This window comes from Ceratotherium simum, chromosome 3 (assembly GCF_057802395.1).
Source record: "Ceratotherium simum simum isolate JZ-2026a chromosome 3, ASM5780239v1, whole genome shotgun sequence".
NCBI lineage: Eukaryota > Metazoa > Chordata > Mammalia > Perissodactyla > Rhinocerotidae > Ceratotherium > Ceratotherium simum.
Window position 1 is genome coordinate 87275869 of NC_141902.1, and position 23632 is coordinate 87299500.

The window sequence follows — 23632 nt, forward strand, 5'->3', positions numbered from 1 at the left end:
GCAAGCCATGCTGTGGCCGGCGTCCCATATAAAGTGGAGGAAGATGGGCATGGATGTTAGCCCACGGCCAGTCTTCCTCAGCAAAAAGAGGAGGATTGGCAGATGTTAGCTCAGGGCTGATCTTCCTCACCAAAAAAAGAAAAAGAAATCAAACTCTGCACCAAAAAGTCTTATGTTAACAATAAGACTGGTATTGATATTTGGAAATGTTATATTGTAAGACAAATACGTGATTACGTTAACATTTTTAGGGAACAAAAATTTTCAGCTTAAGAAAAGAGGCATCAATAATCTAACATTTGAATTAGAAATGTCAGCCTGGACTCAGAATATGCTAAATAGCAGTTTACAGGAAATACAGGTATAGGGAAACAAGCAATGCCAGGAGGAGGCAATCGGCCAGATCCAGAATGTGAACACGCACAGAAAAGAGGCATTTGAGAGGAAGGGGACTGTTATAAGGAAATATCTCCAAAATATGCTGTGAGATGGACAAAGCAAAATACAGGATAGTGTGCATGCTGCACTACCATCTGTGCTAAAAGGGGAAAAAAACATTATTCATTTTTTGTACATATGTATTTTTAAATTTCCAGAAAAAGACAAGAAATAGGGATACCTGTTTTTCATTTTTAAGCCATGTGATTGTAATACTCATTCGAAACAATTACAATGAAAAAAGAAAAACAATGTAAACTTAAGGTTTACTTTTGGACATATTCTAGATGATATAAAAGCACATATTCGGATTATTGTCCAAACAACTCAAGTTATTTAAAAGTTTCTTTTACAAAAAATATACATTTAAAAAAATTTTTTACTATATTTAAGACATTTTTAAATTCTATTACTTTCAATAATATCCTTAAAAGAAAATCCCAAAGCAAAAATACTTTTTTACTTAATGATAACAGCTAATACTGCACGCCAGATACTATGCTAAGCACTTTATACGTATGGAATTATTCAAGTAATCCTCCAAACCTTGAGGTAGGTACTATTACTCATTTTGCAAATAAGACTGTTGAGAGGCTATCGCTTGTCTCAGGTCTTGCAGCTAAGAAATGGTAGAACCAAGATTCCAGGTAAATTGGCTGTCTCCAGGGCCTGACCACTTAACCACAGTGGACAGAGCCTCCTGTAAGTAGCCTCTAGAGTAGTGAAGGGTGACAAAAGAATGGGAGAAATGGCACAAAAAGACCACAGTCCAGTGAACCAGAATGACAATACCATTATCTCTCTGAGGTTCAACCATGAGGGTGTCCTTTAACGATAATAACTTCAGAGCTCTCTCCTCGCAAGCCTCCCCACACCTCCTACTATTAGAGGACAGGCAAAAACACTGTCTGGTGTATAAGAGAAAACACACTATAGGTCAAATCCAATCATGTATTGCTTAACAACAGGGACACACTCTGAGAACTGTGTTGTTAAGTGATTTCGTCATGCCAACACCATAGAGAGGACTTACACAATCCTAGATGGTATAGCCTACTACACATCTGGGCTATATGCTACTAATCTTATGGGACCACCATCATACATGCAGCCCATCATTGACCAAAAAGTTGTTATGCAGCATAAGACTGGACAACAACTTCTAGTGCCATGAAAATTTCACTGTAACAAAAACGTTTACAATATTCACCCAACATTTTATTATTACAATTAATTCTCTAAATCCTTTAAATTTTTCCAACAAAACAAAACATATATGTATATCCAAGATAATTACTGATGCTTGTGGTCCATGATGTCGTCATTTATAGGCAAAATATAGAGGTGTCCGCTCAGCTTTGCCCACTCGGGTCTTTACATCATTCAAACCAATTTAAACTTTCTATAGCAGAATAAGAAATCATTCATCTTGTTCATTACTCTGCACCTTCTGCAAATCAACTTCGTTTGTGAGTAAATCTTTGGGATCTTACAGCACTGAGCTCACATAAAGGCAGGTCAGAATACACACCTCAAAGGATTAGAGATGCATGAGATACCAGTCTGTTCTTCTAAAAAAGGCCCTTTAGCAGCAGAAATCCCAGTCCATAAGTGCCAGGTTTTGGAGAATCACTGAAATAGACTTGACTTACCCTCGCTGGCATTTTCTTTCAGTTGTTCTTCATATTCCTGCATTGCTGACACACAGCTGTTGTGAATCAATTCACCCAGGCGCTTCAGATCTGCCACAGACTTATCTACTAGCTCAGCATCACGTGCTATGCATTCCAGCCTGAGGAAAGACAAATACAGGGATACTTCAAGGCCTTGTGCCCACTTTTCTAATGTCACATGAGATACCAGTTGGTCTCATATAAGCTTGCTTCTGCAAAAACACTTTTCTCTACATTCCTTAACTGATCATTCCAAGGCTCCAACAAAAACCCTCTGACAGTGACTGAGGGCTAACTTACTCATTTTCCATCATAAAGAATTATGCCTTGGAATAGTCCACAAAACAAAGTAAGTTTCAAAAAACAGAAGGAAAAGGGTTCAGCTTTCTTTAATAACTAAATAGGCTAATAATGGTAGCAGGTGAAGTGTCCAAAAACTGTTTGCACTAGTCTGCTTCTTTGTGTTCACTTTCCTTTTCTAGCCTACTTCCATTCATTGCAATGTTCCTAAAAGCAAAGTACAGTTACTTCTACAAATTATGTTTCATTCATCTCCAAATCGTATGAAGCATGTGAATACATTAATGTCTAAAAATCAGGCTGTCAAAAGGTGCCAGACCTTAAATGGAAAACAGTACCAAAAAAGAAACTGCTACATAATAAAAGTGAAAAAGAGGCAGATAAAGAACTATTACTAAGCTCACCGTTCAAGAGGGAGACCAAACTTCTTATATGCCTTGATGAACCTAAAAATATGATAAATAAAACACATTAAAAACCAGAAACTTTTAACTATGTTAATGCAAACAAATCCTATGACGAAGTACAGTCATGTGCTGCTTAACGATAGAGATACGTTCTAAGAAATGCGTCGTCGAGCAATTTCATCATTGTGTGAACATCACAGAGTGTACTTACACAAACCTAGATGGTGCAGTATGCTACACACCTAGGCTACATGGTGCTGATCTTATGGGACCACCGTCGTATATGCAGTCCATCATTGACCAAAATGTTGTTATGCAGCACATGACTGCATGAGCCATGCAAACTGTCAAAAACAGACTGACCCCAATCCTAGCAAGTACCACTAAATGAATGAATGTTGAATGCCTTTGAAAATGGCCAACTTAAAATAATGAGTGCCAGAAATCTATTCAAACTAAAGACTAATTTTATTCTCAGTGACTGATCATGAAAATGCTTAGGGACATAATTGAGAACAGTGACTTAACTGTAATAATATTACCTTTTTTAGAAGGTACAAGTTTATGGAGTTCAATAAGTAATAGATGATTCAATCACCACAACTCTTGTGATCAAGTCCCAACATAATTAACTGGTCTATTCAGTCCACTACTGCTACTTTCAATTCCATACTGCAATATTTTTCATTATTTTCTGGTTAATAATATACAACTATAAGATTTTTAGGACTGCCTCAAATACTTTTTGGAATGAGGCAAAGTAAAATAAATATATGATTGAAAACTTAAGTCTTGGGCAAAACTCAGGAAACTATGCTGACTCCTTCTGCCCAATGTTGTCTCCAACCAAAAATCCAGTCTATCTTTTCACCAGTCTCTACGCTAAACCATGCTATATGCCACTCCATGTGTCATCTGCTCCCCTCCCTACAGCTAACCACTAGCACTTTCACTAGAAAGCAAGATGTCACTATACATTAAGGGCTTCACTGTAACATGTCAAATTACTAAAATAATCTGGTTAGTTAACCGTGTAAGCAGAGATAATATGGGGAAAAAAACAGAAATAGAGGCATGGCGATTGAAGAAAATGGGAATGAATATGACACTAGCTAAGAAAGAATATTAAAAGAACAGCATGGACACGAGGATTAGGAAAGAGTTATATGTGAAAGTGAATCTGAGGATTATTCCTCAACTCTACGTTTCTCCTTCTTGATATATACTGAAATATTTTACATCTGAAATATGACATTTGGGATTTACTTCAAAATAATCCTGAGATGGAGAAGGATTTCTGGAATAGTGGAGTGAGGACTTCTGAAAACCTGCTCCTCCATAAAAGCAAGAAGAACACTGGCAAAAACTGTCAAAATCAACTTTGTTGGAACTCTGGAAATTAACCAAAGGCTTGCAGCCATCTAAGGGGCATTTATTCAAGAAAATGGCTGAATCTCAGTAAGAATCGTGTGCTCTCTGGCATTTTAACTTGCTCTATTCCCAGGCTCCTCTCCCCAGCTCCATAACAGCCTTGAAGACCAACACTTTTGCAACTATAATAGTAGTGCAAAGTAGCAGCGTAGCAGCCACTGGAAGTGGCAGAACATGTTTGGAGCTCCCTAAAAGCTCTTTCTCCAGATAACAGTGCTATTTGACCTAACTGTCAGCACCCTGAGAAGCTCCATTCTCAGGCCTGTCTTCATTTGACCTGTGTGAAGAGCGCTGTTCATAGTTCATTGGCCACAAACAATTAGAGGCAAAGGTTTAACACCACAGCTGCCTGAGGCAACGTTACCAGTTGGGGATATCAATAGGTTGACCAAAACTTGAAAAGGAAAAATTAGGAGGAAAAGATGCCCACAGGGGGGCTTTGAAAAAAATCTGACATATTACTGAGAATCTAGAAGGCCAGACACGTGTAGGGCTATGCGCATGCACAGGAAAGACCTGAGAAGCTGTTAATCTCTCCCCTCTGACTGGCCTTGAGGCTCTACACAAGCAGAAACTGAAAGATAAGGCCGAGTTGTACACTGCCTGCAGAGCATTGAAAACCTGCCCCAACATACACATGGAGCCCTTCAGCAAAGGCTGGTAGACTTACTGGATGAAGGCATTTAAGGAAATCTCTGTCCAATCATTAGCTGACCATTAAGCTAAATGAGCAGAGCCTTCAAATGACATGACAAAGAATACAGACTTCACAGAACTAGTCCAGGAAAGTTACTAAATAAGCAAACAGCAACAACAGCAAACACAACAAATTCTGGCTGGCAGGGGGAATCTGATTTCCAGACTTGCCACATTATATTACGTAAAACGTCCAGTTTTCAACAAAAAATTATGGGACAAAGAAACAAGAAAGATTGGCCCATATACAGGAAAAAAAGCAGCCAATGGAAATGTTCTGAGGTAGTCCAGAAGTTGAACTAAAATAATGAAGACTATCCTTCAAAAACAAAGGAGAAATTAAGACAGTCCCAGATAAACAAAAGTAGACAATTTGTTGCTAGCAGAGCTGCCCTAAAAGAAATACTAAAGAGAGTCCTGTGGGCAGAAATGAAAGGACACTAAACACTAACTCAAATCCCCATGAAAAAATAAGAGCCTCAGTAAGGACACTGAGTAAATAAACATATAGATAGTATAAACGTATTTTTGTTTGTAACTCTTTTCTTTTCCTATCTGATTTTAAAAAACAACTGCATAAAGCAATAATTATAAAACTGTGTTGATGGGCTTATAAAGATAGAATTTGTGTGACAAAAATGGCACAAAAGAGGAGGGAGGAATGGAGTTATATTGGAGTAAAATTTTAACATACCATTGAAATTAAGTTGGTATTAATCCAAACTAAATTTGGATTTAGTTATCTTCTAAGTTAAGATTTTAATTGTAATGTCCAGGGCAACCACTAATAAAATAACTTTAAAAATATAGTAGAAGAAACACCAAAGGAATTTAAATGGTATACAAAAAAATATCTGTAATACAAAAGAAGGCAATAACAGGACTAAAGGACTAAAAAAAGACATATAGAAAACAAAGAGTAAAATGCAGATGTAAATTCTACCTTATCAGTAATTGCATTAAATATAAATAGATCAAAGATTCCAATCAAAAGGAAGAGATTGACAGAGTGGATTTTTAAAAAAAAGATCCAACTATATACTGCCTACAAGAGACACAAGTTAGATTCAGACATAAACAGATTGAAATAAAAAAAGATAAAAAAGGATACCATGCATACACTACCCAAAAGAGAGCTGGAGTGGCTATACTATTATCAGACCAAAAAATGAATTTAAGACAAAAATTGTTACAAGATACAAAAAAGGACATTTTATAATGATAAAAGGGCCAATCCACCAAGATGTATCACCGATAAAATATACGCACCCAACAACAGAGCTCCCAAAGCACATGAAGCAAAAACTGACAGAATTAAAGGGAGAAATGGACAATACAACAATAACAGTTAGAGACTTCATCATCTCATTTTCAATAATGGATAGAACAACCAAGCAGAAGATCTGTAAGGATATGTGGGAGTGACGTCACCATAAATTGTTCTTGACTTCACTCCCCCTCACACATCTATTCAAGAACAAGGAAACGGAAGACTTCAACAACACTAAACCAAACAGACCTAAAAAACATCTATAGAACACTCTGGGGGGCCAGCCCGGTGGTGCAGCGGTTAAGCACGTGCGCTCTGCTGTGGCGACCCGGGGTTCGGATCCCAGGCGCGCAATGACACACTGCTTGTCAGGCCATGCTGTTGCAGCGTCCCACACAAAATAGAGGAAGATGGGCACAGATGTTAGCTCAGGGCTGATCTTCCTCACAAAAAAAAAAAACAAAAAAAAGAACACTCTGCCCAACTACAGCAGAATACACATTCTTCTCAAAATAATACTGGGAGCAAGGAGTAAGAGAAAGTAGAATATACATAGAAGATTGACTACGAATTCAAAATGGTTAAGATGATGAGTTTGTGAGGGTGATTTATATTCTATTCTATCAATGTTTGTATATATTTACATTTTTGCATAATAAATTAAAGAAAAAAAGAAAAGAATATGTACAACATTTAGGGGAAAATAAAGACCTTATGGTTTCAAATATATTGACCTAAAAGGACTGTTTGATAGAATTATAATATGGATTAGAGCACAAAGTTAACTATCTTCATACTTTCTATTTTCTTCAGCCTTTTAAAAAAATAACATGGAAATGGAAAAAAATGATTTGGAAGCAACAATTTTAGATCTCCTTTTCTTTGGAGGGCAGAGGGGTGTGAATCAGACAGCAACAAATGTGGAATAAGTACTGATACAGAAAGATGTCTAAAATTGATTACAAGTGGAAAAAAAGCAAGCTGCAGAACAATACGTGGTATATACCACTAATAAACCAAACCAAATCACCAGCAAACTGATATCAGCACTAACACTGATGGGAAGTGGACCAGGAGGTTGGGTAGCCTTATCTGTACCATTTTAATTTTTTAGATTTATACTGTTTCTTTTACATATACAGATACACACACACACATATATATGTATGCATGTGTGTATTCATATTCTTGAATTAAAACAAAAAAGAAAGTTTCAGCCTAAGTTTACCTCCAGTTGTCTCTCTTCTCTTGGCTGGATCTTCTTTGTGAAAATAAGCACAGAACAGGAAGGAAACAAAAGAGAGAGCTCAACTGAGGAAAACCTTGGAAAAAGAAGCAGCATCCCAGATACCTGGGGCAGGACTCAGTCTCTCTTGCCTTTCTTGTAGGTATGAGCCTCTGCCCACCCTGTCATAAACATCAGGGATGCAATTAGCCCAAGGCTTCATCATGCCCTCCCAAACAAGTGAGAGCAGAGCCTCTACCAACCTTCGGATCTCCGCATCAGTAAATCCTTCTACGAGGTCCTTCCGCACACTTCGGGGGCGCCCTCTGCGCTTTGGCTTCTTGTCATCATCAGAGTCATCTGTCTCACTCTCAGAGGCAGAGGATCTCTGGGCCTGCCTCTTAGACTCAGTGTCAGAGTCACTGTCATTTGTCTGAGCCTGAAAAGGCAAAGTCACATTATAGCAAGCCCCAGGTCCAAGATGTCTAAGTACTAAGACCAGCCCATCTTAATTCTCTGGTACTCAGAACTTCCCATCATATCAGACAATTCAATTTTCCTTTAAGAAATAAGGAGGCAGATGTCATGTGATAAAGGAAGACCTGTTGGAGATATCCATACTTCCAGAGACATATTGAAATGTAATGATAAGTGAACTGGAATAAAAATATTTGGATTGTAGGTTCATGTTTAATTCTCTGGGCAAGTTACTTTACCTCTTTGTGCCTTTGTTTTCCATTTGTAAAATGGGGATAATAGTACCTATAATAAGGGGTTTTCATGAGGATTAAATGTGTCAATTAGTGTAAAAGCACTTAGAACTATGCCTGGCACACAGTTGGTGCTCAAAAAATGGTAGCTACTACTAGCCAATACTGATTTACCACGATCTGGACAAACCTGAGTCTATCATCTTCAACAAACTGGGTAATAAAACTTATTCTACCTACATCGATGCCGTTGCAAAAATCAAATTAGAGAGTGCTTGTGATGGGGCTTTGTAAGCTGCGAAGTATGTGTATGTTCTTTGTTTACAGTTATATAATCTCTTGCTAAGTATTTATATCAAGTGCTATAAACAAACAAAGGCAAAAAGAGGTTTGACTCTGAAAGTCAAAAGCACTGCCAATTAGAACAAAATTGTTAGGTTCTAACTTCAACAGCAAAATGCAAGCTTCTGTCAAACTCAAATCCTGTTCAGCCATCTCACCAAGAGCCAATTTGCAAAGATCAAATGCCTCACAGGTATGCTCATAAGCCCTGTGCATTTTGCCGTTTCCCTCTGCTAGGTTTCCTATCACTGCCCTGGAACCCCGCATGTCAGGGCAACAATGCAAGCCTCTTCCTTGAATAATCAGCACTTCCGTAGCCTTTATAGCATAATAAGTACTTTCAGATCTTTCATCTCACTTGATCACCTTTTTAGTGGAACTCCGAATTCGAGGCAACATATAAATTTCTTCCAGCTCCTTCTGCCGCTCCTCCTCCTCCACTTTTTTCCTTTGCTCCTCTGGAATGATCTCATCCCAGTCCTTGTGAGGACGTTCTTCCAGCTCTTCTTCATCTTCCATTGTTGCAAAGTTGGCAACCTTAAAACAAATGCACAACCCATTGTCTGACTGACATTTCCCTATTTCCCAAACACCATCTGCTAAACGACCAACTCATCCAGTGTTTCAAACGTAAGATGCTAAGAATAATAACAGAACTCTTACGATATTACATAACCAAATAACCAATCTGCTACTAACCTCTCCCTTCTCCCCCCAAAATCAACTTAGCAAACCCTTAAGAGTTCATCAGAAATTTTACAGAAAAGTAGGGAAACAGATATAAAGATACAAAATGTCTTACAAGTTTTAATTGTTGTTAAATCATATATATTTTCTGATAAATGATACAAATTAGAACATTTAGATTTATTTAGATTATAAAATGCTGAATACCTAACACTAATCCATTATGAACTTAGAGTTCTATAAATTATAAATTGCTACTTAATAGAGCTCATTTGAAACAATGCATAATTCAAAGCACAAACTATCATCTAGCCAACTGGTTACCTTATTCATTTTTATCAAAAGTACAGAAGCTAAAGGTGTGTAATGATTTCATCTGCTCAAAAGTGCTCGTTAGCCTTAGGAATGAAAATGAGAACATAAAATACAAAACATTCAAACAAACCTGGAAGAATATTCCATTTACTTTGTGTCACATATTTAATATATGATACCTATTTGTACTGAAACAGTATGTATCCTAGAAAGAAAACCATCTAAGTGCGTGCATTTCAACGACACACACAATGGCCACACAGAAACATCCACACTCTGCCCAGCCTCTGAGCAGTGGTGGGCAGGCCCCAGGCCTGGGATCCACATTCTTTTTATTACTTCCCACCTAGCCTTTGTGACTATAATGAACTACAAAAGAGCTTTGGAAGACTCCATTCCTCAAAGTCACTTGGAGCTCTCAGGGAAATCAGAACTTCACTACTTCTGGTCAAAACTAACTCTAACTTCCAACATGGATAGCATGATCTTCACAATCAAATTTTTTTAAATTCCAAGAAAAAACAAGGTGTAATTTCTGAGATTGAAAATTCAACATTTTTCTATTTCATAAAATGAATCATTTGACCAATCTCTTAAATTAAGCACTGTTTGTAATTACTTTAGATCTGACTTTCAAAACAGCCACATGAAAATGATATAAATTGAAATAAATATGTTGGGGGTTCATGCAGTTGGGAATTTAACTTTTCCAAGGGTGGCATAGTGGTTAAGAGTCTGACTCTGCAGGCGAGACCACTAGCCTAGGATGTAATCACAACTCCACATATGTGTGACCTCAGGGAATCTACTTAGCCTCTCTGTGCCTCAGTTTCCTCATTAAGAAATGAAAATAATACTAGTACCTACACTTCATCACAGAACTGAAGGAGTTAATATATGTAAAGTACTTAAAACAGTTCCTAAAGTATAGTAAGAGTTATACAAATGTTGGTTATTACTACTGAAGAAAATGGTAATCTTAAGTTGTCTCAAGAAAATGTTTGCTGTGTTTCCAACATGTTAAATTAGGGTGAAAAAAAAAACGTTATCAGGAAAAATACAAGTCAACTCAGTTGAAGCACTCCAGAAATAGAGAGCCCCTAGGGTAAGCAGACTCCTACTTTTATCAAATCACTTGACCAGGTGCTGAAACATAATGGCCAAAAGGGCTTTAGAAAGGCAAGAGTCACCTGCAATGTACTGACTACTTTTGATTAACCTGTAACATACAGAAATTTTTATACCTAAACAATCATACAATATTCTGGCCAAGACACCATCATGAAGATTACTTCTGTTTAAGAAGGGAGCAGTACTCATAGAAGTGGAATCCAGTTGAAACACTAGTAATTCACCTCCATCTTCTGCATCCTCAGACACATTAATAACTCTCTGATCCTAGAGCTTTTGATATACTCAGCTCCTTTGTTCTTCCACTGAGATAACTTCCACCTGTGGCGAACCTTGGACCTCATCACACAATACTGCTTCCTTCCAAACACTTCACCCACTTCTTCCTTAATCCTAATGTTTCCACAGCGCTTAACCATCACTGTAACCTCCAGGTCTCCCCTGCCTCTCTAACCTGCATGGAACCAACCCACAGCCAATCCTTTCAACCACATTCTCACTTGAATCTGGGAAACCTCTGCCACCTTGACTCTCCAATACCTCCCAAGCCAATTCCCTACCTTGGGATCAGAAACTGATGCAATTTCTCTGACCTCAAGTACTGCTGGAGAAAGTCATATGACCCTGCTGGGTGGCTCCAAGGTGAAACCATATCTTCTAAATTCAGCTTACTCCCTATCAAGCTCCTCCTAGCAACTCCTGGCCCCACCCATGGTCGTCCCAAATCTTTTCCAGTTCTCAGCAAATACCTCACTTACTTTACTGGTAATTAAGGTCACCAACTGGAACTTCCACATCTTCTCTCCCCTCCCATTCCTTATAATGTACTTTCCTTTTTGTTTCAAAAGCCAACTCCTCCATCTATGCTTTTGATTACATCCCTTCCAGTCTGCTCTGGGGCAATGTGTCATGAAATTTTCCATCTTTCCTTAGAACCTTCCATATCTCCCTATTCTCAAGTTCTTTCCTTAACCTAGAAACATGGTAATATCTTTCAAAAACCTTGCTTTGCTTGACCCCTCTATCCTCACAAATTACCTTCACTGTACTCTTCACTAAGCTTTTTAATAATGTCTATACTTAATGCTGCCACCTCCTATACATTTGGTGCCCAACTTCTGCATTTAGTCCTGATCTCACTGAATTTTGTTATATCATATTACCAGTGACCACCCTGTAACTGCTCTTAAAAAAACAATCCCAAGTCATCAAGAACTTCCCAACTGTCACCTTCTGTTTTCACACCTTTGACCTCTCTTTGTCATCTGATTCTATTAATCTCTCTCCCACTACCCCTCCACACCTCCTAGAGCTCCACACTATCTAGTTTTTCACCTTTCCACTGACAGCATATTCTCAGCCCTCCTCACCAACTTCTTTTCCTCTACTCACTGACTGAGCAGGATGTACCACTTCAGTGGCTACCTTCATGGAGAAGACTGAATCTACACTCACAACATACTAGGAACTCAAGAGAATGATACTGAAGACACGAGTCAATTTACATAAAGAGAAAAGTAGAGTGCCTCGCACACAGGAAGTACAGACTTCAGTTATTAATAGTTAATGAATCAATGCTGAAGACTCTCTCCCACAACGATTTTCATACCTTAAATTGTGATAGAAGCTCATCTGTTGCACTTGTTGACACTTCATTCTCTCTCGTTTCAGCCAAGCGCAAAATTTCATCTATATCCATTTCCTAAAGGAAGAGCGACACAAATATGGTAAAATGGCAATTGTGATCAGCAATGACTGCAAATGTTCGGTGCAAATAAACTAAAGCGCCTTTCTGATATTCCATTTACTTTTACATTACTCAAGTTTATACCTTTTACACCTAAAGTTTCAAACTATTATTTATACAAATGACAAGATGTAACTTCAGAAATTACAAGAAATAAAATTGGAATAAAAAAGAACAAAGCACCCTCAAATGCTTTTCTCCTTCTTGCCTATTCAATTTAGTAAAAGCTTTGAGCTCCAGAAGAAAAACAAGAAACCATGTCCTTCAAGTAATTACTATTTCTTTATAAAAGCATCTAAGAGAGCCAGAATCTGCTTCCAGAAAAATTTACACTCTCACAGATGATACTTGTCAAAAAAATTTTTTCATTGTTAATTACCTGAGGCTCTGACTCCTCCCCTTCAAGTTCTTTGAAGAGATCCTCTGCTCCAAATTTCAAAATAGCTGTCAACTCTTCTTTATTAAAAGGATTTGAGCTGTAAAAGTAAAATGTAGTTGTAATCTCTTAGGAATGTCAAATAACTTCTATGGAGTTCTACAGAATATCTATCCTTTATAAATGGATCCAATTACTGGTGAAAATATAAATTCTGCCCCAAGAAAAATGATCTCTCAAATATTTCTTCTTTTTTTTTAATCCATGATGACTCTGTGGCGGTAAACCTAATTTAGCAGAAAACTAGGAAATCAACTGTTTTCCTACTGGCTCATCTACTACATGGTTAAGCAAGAAAGATAATTAACGACATAAAAGAAGTGATTTCTCTCTTTGTCCTTTGACTCAGAAAGTTAGGGCCGGCTCCGTGGCTTAGCGGTTAAGTGCGCGCGCTCTGATGCTGGCGGCCCGGGTTCGGATCCCGGGCGCGCCCCGAGGCACCACTTCTCCGTCCAACGCGAGGCCGAGTCCCACGTACAGCAACTAGAAGGATGTGAACCTATGACATGCAGCTATCTACTGGGGCTTTGGGGGGGAAAAAATGAATAAATAAAATCTTAAAAAAAAAAAAAAAAGAAAGTTATTCACCAAGAATTTTCAACCTCTTCACTTCTGGTCCAAAACAAAGAACAAAGCTTTTTCCATTTGGTTACTCTTGAATGGATAATTATCTGAAAATAGTGTATTTAGTAAGGGCTCACTTGATTTCACCTTTAACACAAGCTGAAGGACTGCCACAGAAGACACTCAAAGATTTGGTCAAAATGTAAACTCTGTGTGAGAAATTGTGCTTCCAAATAAAGCCAATTGAAACTTGACTACTTTCCTTCTATACTCTTCTGTTTTCAATAAGAAAAATAACAATGTCCACACAAACATTTTTACCAATAGTAAGAAAACAGCTGCTAATTCAATCTGGTGGACTCTCACTGCTGAAAAGTCCAAGACAACATTGTGCCGAAATCAAAGCCTAACGGGGTGCACACAGCTGCCAGTGCTGCTGCTGTGTCATATGTCACACGCACAGCCAAAAGCAAAAGGCAAGAGAGGGGCAGGAAAGAAAGAGAGAGAGCACATAAGCAGAGGGCTGATAGGCAAAAAAAAAAAAAGAAACAGGGAAAACAAAATAAAATGAACACGCCATCTCTTTATGGTCTTGGCTTGGCCTTTTCCAGGTAATTAATGGACTAACATCAGTTGTAGAGAATCCTATTAGAAGGATGAATTCTATCAAATGCTGATGTAAAATCAGTTTGAGTCTGCCTACTTCCCCCATCTTTCTGGCACTTACTTGGACCTTCCTGAGTTGTTTTCTAGGATCGTCCGACCAGTCGTATCCATGCGCTGAATCACCAGATGGTCCAATACCATCTTCTTTTTGGCCCGTTCTATAATCTCCTCCTCCACCGTCCCCTTTGTAACCAAGCGGTAAATATTTACCTATAGGAAAAGGAAATTTTATGCTTATGACTGATCACCAAAAAAAAAAAAAGGTATGTCTGTCTAAAACCAAGAGAAGAAATAAAAAAAGATTTGTTCTCTATTACCATAAATGACTGTAAGCCATCCATCCAAGTAGGCAGCTTAAGTAGAGGCAATATTTTTACTATCTGCAGCAGATTACATTCTTAAATAAAACTGCCTCTAAAGAACTGTTATCACAGCCTCGTTCTAACGATAAACATCTTGCTAAAGAAGAATCAGTTTCACGGACAGAAAGTTTCACCAAAACTGAATCTCTGGCTGTGTATGAAATTTATGAGTTACCCAATACTAGAGCAGACTTTGAAATTCATATATGAAGGGAACAAGCATGTACTTTTCAACATACCTCAGAGCTAACATTGTCATGTATAATAAAAATAGACCATTTTGAACAATGTTAGAATATTTAACAACTCCTCCATATTAAAATAGAGAAAAATTTCAGTTCTAAGTCTCTTCATCATATCTCTTTCTTGAGGTAAACCAGAAAGTCACTGGTGATGTACTTTTCAAACAGCAAAAGAGAACAGTTCATCTTAGCCCCAAAGACATCTTCTCTGTACTAATTAACAGACATCTATCCTTGGGGAAATGAAAGCAAAATAGGAAAAAAAGCATTTTACAAACATCCTGAAAGAGCACAATAACTCCCTCTTTCCCTTTCCCCTAAGCCATCTCCAGAAGCCGCTCACCACTAACCTGCTTCTTCTGACCAATTCTATGGGCTCGGGCTTGTGCCTGCAAGTCGTTCTGGGGGTTCCAGTCAGAGTCAAAGATGACGACTGTGTCCGCTGAAGCCAAATTGATTCCCAGGCCACCAGCCCTTGTCGAGAGCAGGAAACAGAAGTCCTGTACACAATGCAATATACTACTTTATGCAGTGGCCTTCTCAGAAACAGTTTCACAGTCCAATAAGCCCTTAACCTGGAAACCCCTGCAGGTGTGAAGAAAAGTGAGATATGATGGACAAACTTTATGGAGGCTAAAAGAATGCCAAGGACTTGATGGCAGAGTGTATTTTCATTTGATTAAGAGGTAAGAGTCAGTGCAGTGAACCAAGGAGTAAAGTAGAATCTGGCAAGACAACAGGAGCAAAAGAGTCAGTGTTCTCCTCTGGCTAAAACTAGTATACAAGCAGTTAACAAAAACCAGACAAAATTAATCATCAAGGGGATCATTCCAGCAAGTTGCCTAGATATTTATTTTCCAGATAAAGGTGGATTATGCCATGTACAGCAGTCAGTATAAATAAGGAAATTTGATTACGTAAATGTCCACCCATTTGTTAGGCTGCTGAGGAATACAGAAACACTGCACTAAAGATCACAAGACAGAACTTTTGAGAAGCACAAGATCCTCAATCCCAAAGAACATGCACAAAGAAAACCAGAGGTGTGGCTGAAGAGCCATGTGTGAGAAAGACCCAGGCACTGACATATTCCAGTTTCCCCAGCAAAGATAAGAGACTGGGCAGGCATGGTACACCTGCCTGCGTCTGAGTGCTCAGAAAAATATGGGCAGGAGGCAGAGAATAAACTATACAAGCCAGAGAAAAAGAAAGCCAAACAGATTTCTGTTTTCAGATAATTTGATCAGACATCTCAAAGGCTGACACCTTTCTGGCACAGAAGTGGCACTCAAAAACTGGTAGTTGTGAGTTATATTTTGGTAAGTGGAACTTTTAATATACATACATAGATGCAATGAAAAGATCTCCACATTCTAACCAAGTCACATTTACCAACATTATGCCATAGAAATAAAAATGGAGATAGTTGTCTCACAAGAACTTTAAATAATTCCAATAAAGAACTGATCAACAGGTGTGTTGAGGCAGCACACACTCTGTGACCCTTGGCAGAAATACCAAGAAACACCACACTCTAAAGAGAAGTCTGCAGGTGAATAGTGGACACTCATTAGAATGAGATACCTAAACCTTAAAGAAAATCTGGGTCTGAATGATCATATAAACCATTCTCAATGTCACTCTTTATCAAAGAGAATATGAATTATGATGAGATGTCATTTGTGTCTATTATCAAATTGACAAAGGTTAAAAATTATGAAACTCCATGCTGCTAAGGGTGAGGTAAAATGGAAATATTCATACATAAACAATACGAATATAAACTGGGAAAAGTAATCTAGCAAAATGTTTTTAAAATGCTCATATCCTCTTAACTAAACATCCAACAACAATCAAACGGTTAAATAAATAACAGTACAGGCTTGAGAAAATATTAGAAATTAAAGTTTTTAAAAATCTTTAATGACATGAGAAAAATGCTCAAAGTATAATTTTGAATGAAAGGTGACAACAAAATTACATGCAGTATGATCCCAATCAGGTAAATATATAAAGAAATAAATGGTTCCATCCAGTATGAATGGAAATACACTCAAATGATGTGAATGGCAAATTGTCTCTGGGATGAGAATTTTGTAGAATTTTTCTTCTTTGTACTTTTCACCATCTTCCAATTTTCTAAATGTGCATACATCTTCCCCCAATGATATAGTATTTAATTTTAATTAATTAAAAAAAGACTCAGATTTGCAGAAAATGGTAGAGAACTTATACACTATATATAGCCATGGGGCAGGGGGGCCAATTGAGAATTATAAAAAAAGCAACTTTAGCTTTTTCCTGAGAAATAAAAACACAAAACATTAACTCATACTATTTTTTTAAACTAAGAGTAGAGAACATAAAACCAATTTCAAAAAATACTAAATAATAAAAATAGCTAACATTTGTTGAGTGCTGACTACAGCCATGTGTCACTTAACGATGGGGATATGTTCTGAGAAATGCACCGTTAGGTGATTTCGTCATTGTGCAAACATCAGAGTGTACTGACAAACCTAGATGGTATAGCCTCTACACACCTAGCTACACAGTACTAATCTCATGAGACCCCTATAGTACATGCAATCTGTCACTGACAGAAACATCGTCATGCGGCGCATGACTGTATATGCCAGACAGTGCGCTCAGTGCTATATACTGATTACTGCATTTAATCTTTACAGCAATATTGTGAAGTATTGGAATTATCATGATTTTATAGTTGAGGAAATAGGAGAGAAAGGAGGGATGGGAATTAGATCATGATCAATGTTTTTAGTAATTCAATTCCTCTTCTCCTTAACTATTCAGAGCCTTGGTTCTGAAGAGAGTAGTGCCCAAAGTTCCTCAAGAACTAAAATGTTAGGCTAAACAAGCAGCCAGAACACTATATTCTATATAGGACTATGTGCAATTCTAGAGGCAGAAGTCACATCATTCTGGAGTAACAGACACAGACAGTAAGAGTGTTCAAAGCTCTTCAGAAAGCAGAAAGTTAAGTCTGTTTTATGTATACAAAATAGTGGCCCAGGCTTCAGAAGTTCTAACATTCTCTCCAAAACACTTGTAGTTCTACTTCTGGCTCTCTCCATGGCTTCCTTTACCTCTACACATTGCCACAGCGTTACCAACACTAAACCTCTCCTCATCCCACTTCTCTCAAATCCCATGGTATTTTATAGTTTGATATGCACAAACTACAATGTCACCATGTTTTCTAACTTGTCCTAACTAGCTCTTCTGTATGTGGCTTAAAAACAAAATACTTTATAACGTCAAATCCAAGCTGGACACTTACTGATTAACAAATGCTGCTGTAAGCCAAAGCAAGAACGTTAAGTCACATCGTACCAGGAGCCCAACAAATCTGACACAAGGCAAACGTACTTTTCAAGCCTCAGTCACCAAAACAGAACAGGTCAAAACCTTCTGATGTAACATACATGTCAAAATGAATCCTACTGGCCAGCGCTCCCCCACCCTTGCCTTGCTGCTCTCCTAGGCCCAGAAATTTGGTATCTGGAAGTCACCAAACAACACTCAGTTGATATCAGAACTACCCTGTCATTAATCCAGACCAGGGATTAATGGATTAATCCAAAACTGACCCGAGAGAGAAACAAGCATGCATATGCTTTTCTGGAGCAACAAATAACAAAATTAAGAGGTATCTTTTATATTAGTGATTTCTCTTTCCCTTCTCAAGGCAGGAGAATTGCATTGTGAAATGTTTCTAAAACAGAATATATTTAACTAGAAAGGCCTTCCCCTTGATTTAGAGCCCAAGCTGCTCAAATAACAAAGTCATGCATGGTGTACCTCAGACCCATCTGCATTGAAGTGGTCCAGTGCCTGTTTTCGGATTTCTCCCTTGATGGAACCATCCAGACGCTGTAAAAATAAACAAGAAAATCATAAGGTAGGAAGATCAGCTACACTCAGAATAGAACACCAAGACTTGCAACCTTTATCACTCCAACACCCACTGAGTAAAAATAACTGGAATGCACTGGCAAAATGCTGTCAATGGGCTGTGCTTAAGCAGCACACTCTACTTGCCCCAAGCTCTCCGGTTACAAACTCAAGGTCAGAAGCTTCTGATTCAAAGGACTATCTAGGTTTATCCAAGGATCAGAATGGCTGCCAGGACCTATAAGGAGAAAGATGGCAACCCAAGCTAGAGGTTTTGCTTGCTTCTACATCCGTGAGGACTGAAGAGATTAGGAAATACTACCACTGGTCACCTAATAATTAGTTCCTGCAGAAAAATGACGCTTCTTAGCTAATGTGGCTAAAAGTTGCCCAGTTATTAAGTGCTACAAAAACCAAAAAGTTATTTACATAATTTTGTTTAGAAAACATTTTGCCATAATTGAAAATGTTAAAATTAAATTGATCATATTCCCGCTCTTTCAAAATTACACTCTACAGTCAGTGCAAAGTATTCAAGCAGTGAGAATGCATCTTCAAGAGAGCCTCTGGCATTTACTTAGTGTGTACAATTCCTTTTATTAGAGTATATGTCAGTTCTAGGTCCACAACAACACCGTCCTAGAGAAACCATATAACATATAAAATAAATACTGAAGAATTATTACCTGTATATTGTACATATAAAGCATTTCTTACTCTTTTAAAAATCACTTTCACATTTTTCCCCTCACAATCACCACTTGAACAAAATACCTCATTTTACAGAAGGCAGAACTGACCCGAGAGATGATGTCAGCTGGCCAGTGATCAATGACTAGCTGGGAGCAGAGTCTGTGGAAGGACCTACATCTCCACAGCTCAGAGCTCTGCCCACCAGACCCAGAGCCACCTGAACACAAGCAAAATCGGATATGGGAACCCCCTTTCTTCTTTCTGACTTCCAACTCCACTCAGAGCCTTAACTCAAAGAAAAGTTTAAATGGCAGGTTCATAGCCTATTATTTGAAGTCAGAAAACCCAAATGCTCTCCTTTTAATACGCCCATTAACAACAGATATTAGGCAGGATAAACCTGAGAGGACTGCAGTCTACTTATCCCCTAGAGAGAAGAGTAACACCTTCTTATTTTACTTGATATCAAATGATTAACTAGACCTGAAAGCTCACGGGGATCAGATACACTAAGAGATAACTGTCTTTTGGTAGTGTGCGTTATTTTGGATAATATCCACAGTATTAAACTACATTCTAAGACAGCTGCTGCTGAAAGACCACACAAGGTATTATGGATATAACAATGCCTTTCAGGGTATGTTGAAAGACAATCTGTTAGTGAGTTTTAAAGCTTAGCCTTCTTAGGAGAGAATCATTGACTCTAAGTTTCTTAAATACAGGCATAATTAGATGAGTTGGTAGAACAGTCCACCCATACAAAGTTAAAAAAAATTTTTAATAAATCTTAAAAATCAAAGCACCATAAAAATATTATGCCAAAAGTCAAACTAAATTATATGCATGTCTATAAACAGATCAGAGATAAGTTTCCCATAGTCTAAAAACATCATTCTGCTGAAGAAACTCTTTGTTCCCTTATCTTATTTTTCTCCTCAACTTAAAGGAGATAACTGAAGGAAGACGAAATCTGCAGCGACAACTCCACAGAGGGGAGCCATCACCCCTCGCTTCAGGGACCAGCAAGCTTTCAAGTACACTGTGCTGCTCAGTGCCCAGCCCCACAGCCAGAGGACCTTCCTTTGGGATGAATGTACAACACTGTCACCTCTCTCTTCTTCTTTCTTTCTAGGATTAGGGCCTCTGTAATCAGGTTCACACTTCCTTCCTCTCCACTTGTACCACAGATTTGGAAATGCAAAACACCACCTAACGTACTTTTCTCTTGCCCAATTTTCCTTTCTCTAATCCCTGCCCTCTTGCCCTCTAAAAAAGAAGGATGATCTTCACACGACCACTTTCATTATACGGTAGCCTAAAGGCATGGAAGCAAAAATTAAGACCCTCCTGGAACCTTAATTTCAATTTGTTTCAAGCAAGAAAACTCTTGTTTTCTACTTTAGGATAATTCAGCAAGCAAAGCATACAACCCAGAGAGAGAGAGGGAGGAAGGGAGAGACCCCAATAACAGCATTCTTACCTGGAAAGGATAATGCTTAATAGTCAGGTACTCAGCCAGGATATCCAACATCCTCACCATCTGTGAGAAGATAAGTACTCTGTTCCCTCTTTCTCGAAGTCTTGTCAACAGTTTATCTAATAGAATCAGCTTCCCACTGCTCCTGATCAGGGACTGAAGATGGAAAAGACATTCCAATCATCATGTTCAAAACAATACTTCAATCTGTCCTTAATCTCTAAGAGTTCATATTTTTAAATCATCTTTTTAAATCATCTTTGAGCTTTTCAAAGCCATCTGCAATCTGGCTGACAAGCAATTTCTGAATGCTCTTTACCTGGTATCTGTGACACTATAGTTTCCAGATTTTTCCTAGCTATTTAACTTTTCTCACCTGCTTTTTAAAGCTTCTTTTAATGCTCCTTGAAGAGTCATAAAGGAGGAAAAAGAGCATTTTGATAAAAAGCATCTATGGCAACTAAACTGTCTTTGAGACAGTAAATACGAACAAGGTCCCCACGTACCAGAAGAATCTCTTGTCCATTTTCCCTTTCGTTTTCTTCAGGGGGTTTAATCAGGTAACAGTGGTTGCAGCATTTTTTGAGTTCCATCACAATATTAAGGAAACCAGATGTGCTGCCTCTTGTTCCTTTGGCAAGAGCCTTGTAATTCCTGGTCAGAATCCATCTGCAAATTAAGACGATAATGATATTATTAGATTCAAAGAAATAGAGAGTTGGAGGTACCAGAAGATTATAAGAGAAAGTAGCATTACTGGGAAAAAAGTTAAAAAGGCAGGGAAGGATACTTAATTTCGCATCTCCTGTCAGCTAACCAGGACCCCTCACATCTCCACTCAGATTGAGAACATTACCCATTCTATTGAGTATTTCAACCTGACTGAACACAGGAATATTAAAAGGAAAAAACAACAAAAATACATATACATATACACACATACATGTAAAACAAAGATTGTCACTGAAACACCCTTTATTGCAGTATAAAAGTGGAAATAAGTTGTCTAAAAATAGAAGATCAGTTAAATAAATTAGATATACCATAAGATAGAAACTATGTACCCATTTAAACTGTTGTAAAAGGGTATTTTACATGATACAATGCTCATGATAAGCATGTTTTATACCCCAACTTGGAAAGAGGAGAGGAGAAATACACATATATTCATGCATATCCACGTACAGTAGTCACACGTTGCTTAACGAGACTATGTTCTAAGAAACATAGTCGTTGGGCGTTTTCATCGTTGTGCAAACATCAGAGTGTACGTACACAAGCCTAAGTGGTATAGCCTATTACATATCCAGGCTCTATGGCACTAATCTTATGGGACCACCCCTGTATATGTGGTCCATCAATGACTGAACCATCGTTACGTGACGCATGACTGTATAAGCTTTAACCATAAACTCTAAAATATTAGAAGTGCTTTTATCTGAGTAGTGAAATTTCCTTTTTCTTTTTTTTTTTTTTGTGTGTGAGGAAGATCAGCCCTGGGCTAACATCCATGCCAATCCTGTTTTTTTTTTTTTGTTTTTTTTTTTGCTGAGGAAGACTGGCCCTGAGCTACCATGCGTGCCCATCTCCCTCCACTTTATGTGGGACGCCACCACAGCATGGCCTGACAAGCGGTGCGTTGGTGTGTGCCTGGGATCTGAACCCAGGCCACCAGCAACAGAGCATGTGCACTTAACCACTACACCACCGGGCCGGCCCTGTGAGTAGTGAAATTTCTTTATGCTTTTAGCAATCACGCTTTTAGGAATCTATCTCAAAGAGGAATGCTTAAGGATTTTCACTGCAGCATTATTTGTAAAAGGAAAGTATTTGAAACAATCCAAATGTGCACCCCTAGAAGGCTGACTGAATAAACTATACTACAGATCTACAATGGAGTACTATGCAGTTGTAAAAAGAAAGGAGGAACATCTCTATAAACTAGTATGGAATGTTATTCAGCACACATCAAGTGAAGAAAAGTAAGGTACAGAAAAATGTATACAGTATGCTACCATTTATATAAGAGGAGAGAGGCAATAAAAAAGTTTAAGTGCACTTGCTTATATTTTAAAAATTAAAAAACGGGCTGGCCCCGTGGCGTAACAGTTAAGTGCGCATGCTCTGCTGCTGGCGGCCTGGGTTCGGAGCCCGGGTGCGCACCGACACACCCATTGTCAGGCCATGCTGTGGCAGAGTCCCATATAAAGTGGAGGAAGGTGGGCACGGATATTAGCTCAGGGCCAGTCTTCCTCAGCAAAAAGAGGAGGATTGGCAGATGTTAGCTCAGGGCTCATACTCCTCACACACACACACACACACACACACAAAATAAATAAATATAAAAAAATTAAAATTAAAATTAAAAAATAAAGGAAAAATAAAGATTAAAAATGACAATAATAATTAATACCTAAAGGAAAGAGGGATTAGAATGGAGGGGACAAGGATAGAAGCTAGATATCTTTGAACAAACCAGGCTTTGTAGCTTTGCCTTTGGAATTCTATAAATATTACAAATAATTACGAAACAGAATTAAAGAAAGCAATCCTTTAAAAAAAAGGAAATAAATAAACCATTGTATCCAGCTGGTAGCCTAACCACAAAAAAGAAAAACTATCTCAAGTGCTTTAAGACTCATCCTTCTAGTAGAATATACCTTTAAAAACAAACAAAAAAATACTATTAAAAAAAAATCTTACCCTGTTTTTGTTATTCATATTGCTGGTAGTCATCCTGGCACTATTATTCTAAGACCGTGTGAGTAGTATGAATTAAGTTGGTGCAGGTGAGAAGTAGAATTTTTTGGTATGGGTATAAGATCAATAGGTCAAATAAAATCTCTGTAGTACTGTTTAACTGGAAAAAATTCATGATGTATTTTTATCTTTAAAAACAAATTTC

The 23632-nt window shown here is 38.0% G+C and overlaps 1 protein-coding gene across 9 annotated transcripts in view; it reads right to left on the reverse strand.

The window, feature by feature from the left end:
* Window positions 1-23632, reverse strand: part of CHD2 (chromodomain helicase DNA binding protein 2) — a 117672-nt gene that overhangs the window by 33077 nt on the left and 60963 nt on the right. For all 9 annotated transcript variants that reach the window (XR_015551625.1, XM_004431912.3, XM_087428896.1 and 6 more), the window contains 11 exons: window positions 21234-21396; window positions 20731-20883; window positions 18465-18536; window positions 14993-15142; window positions 14100-14248; window positions 12752-12848; window positions 12235-12327; window positions 8859-9029; window positions 7704-7879; window positions 2816-2857; window positions 2091-2230 (listed from right to left, as the gene is read on the reverse strand). Coding sequence is in view for 8 of the 9 variants with exons in the window: in XM_004431912.3 (XP_004431969.1) it covers window positions 2091-2230; window positions 2816-2857; window positions 7704-7879; window positions 8859-9029; window positions 12235-12327; window positions 12752-12848; window positions 14100-14248; window positions 14993-15142; window positions 18465-18536; window positions 20731-20883; window positions 21234-21396 (1406 nt within the window). In the remaining variant the exon portion in view is untranslated. The remainder of the gene's footprint in view (window positions 1-2090; window positions 2231-2815; window positions 2858-7703; window positions 7880-8858; window positions 9030-12234; window positions 12328-12751; window positions 12849-14099; window positions 14249-14992; window positions 15143-18464; window positions 18537-20730; window positions 20884-21233; window positions 21397-23632) is intronic.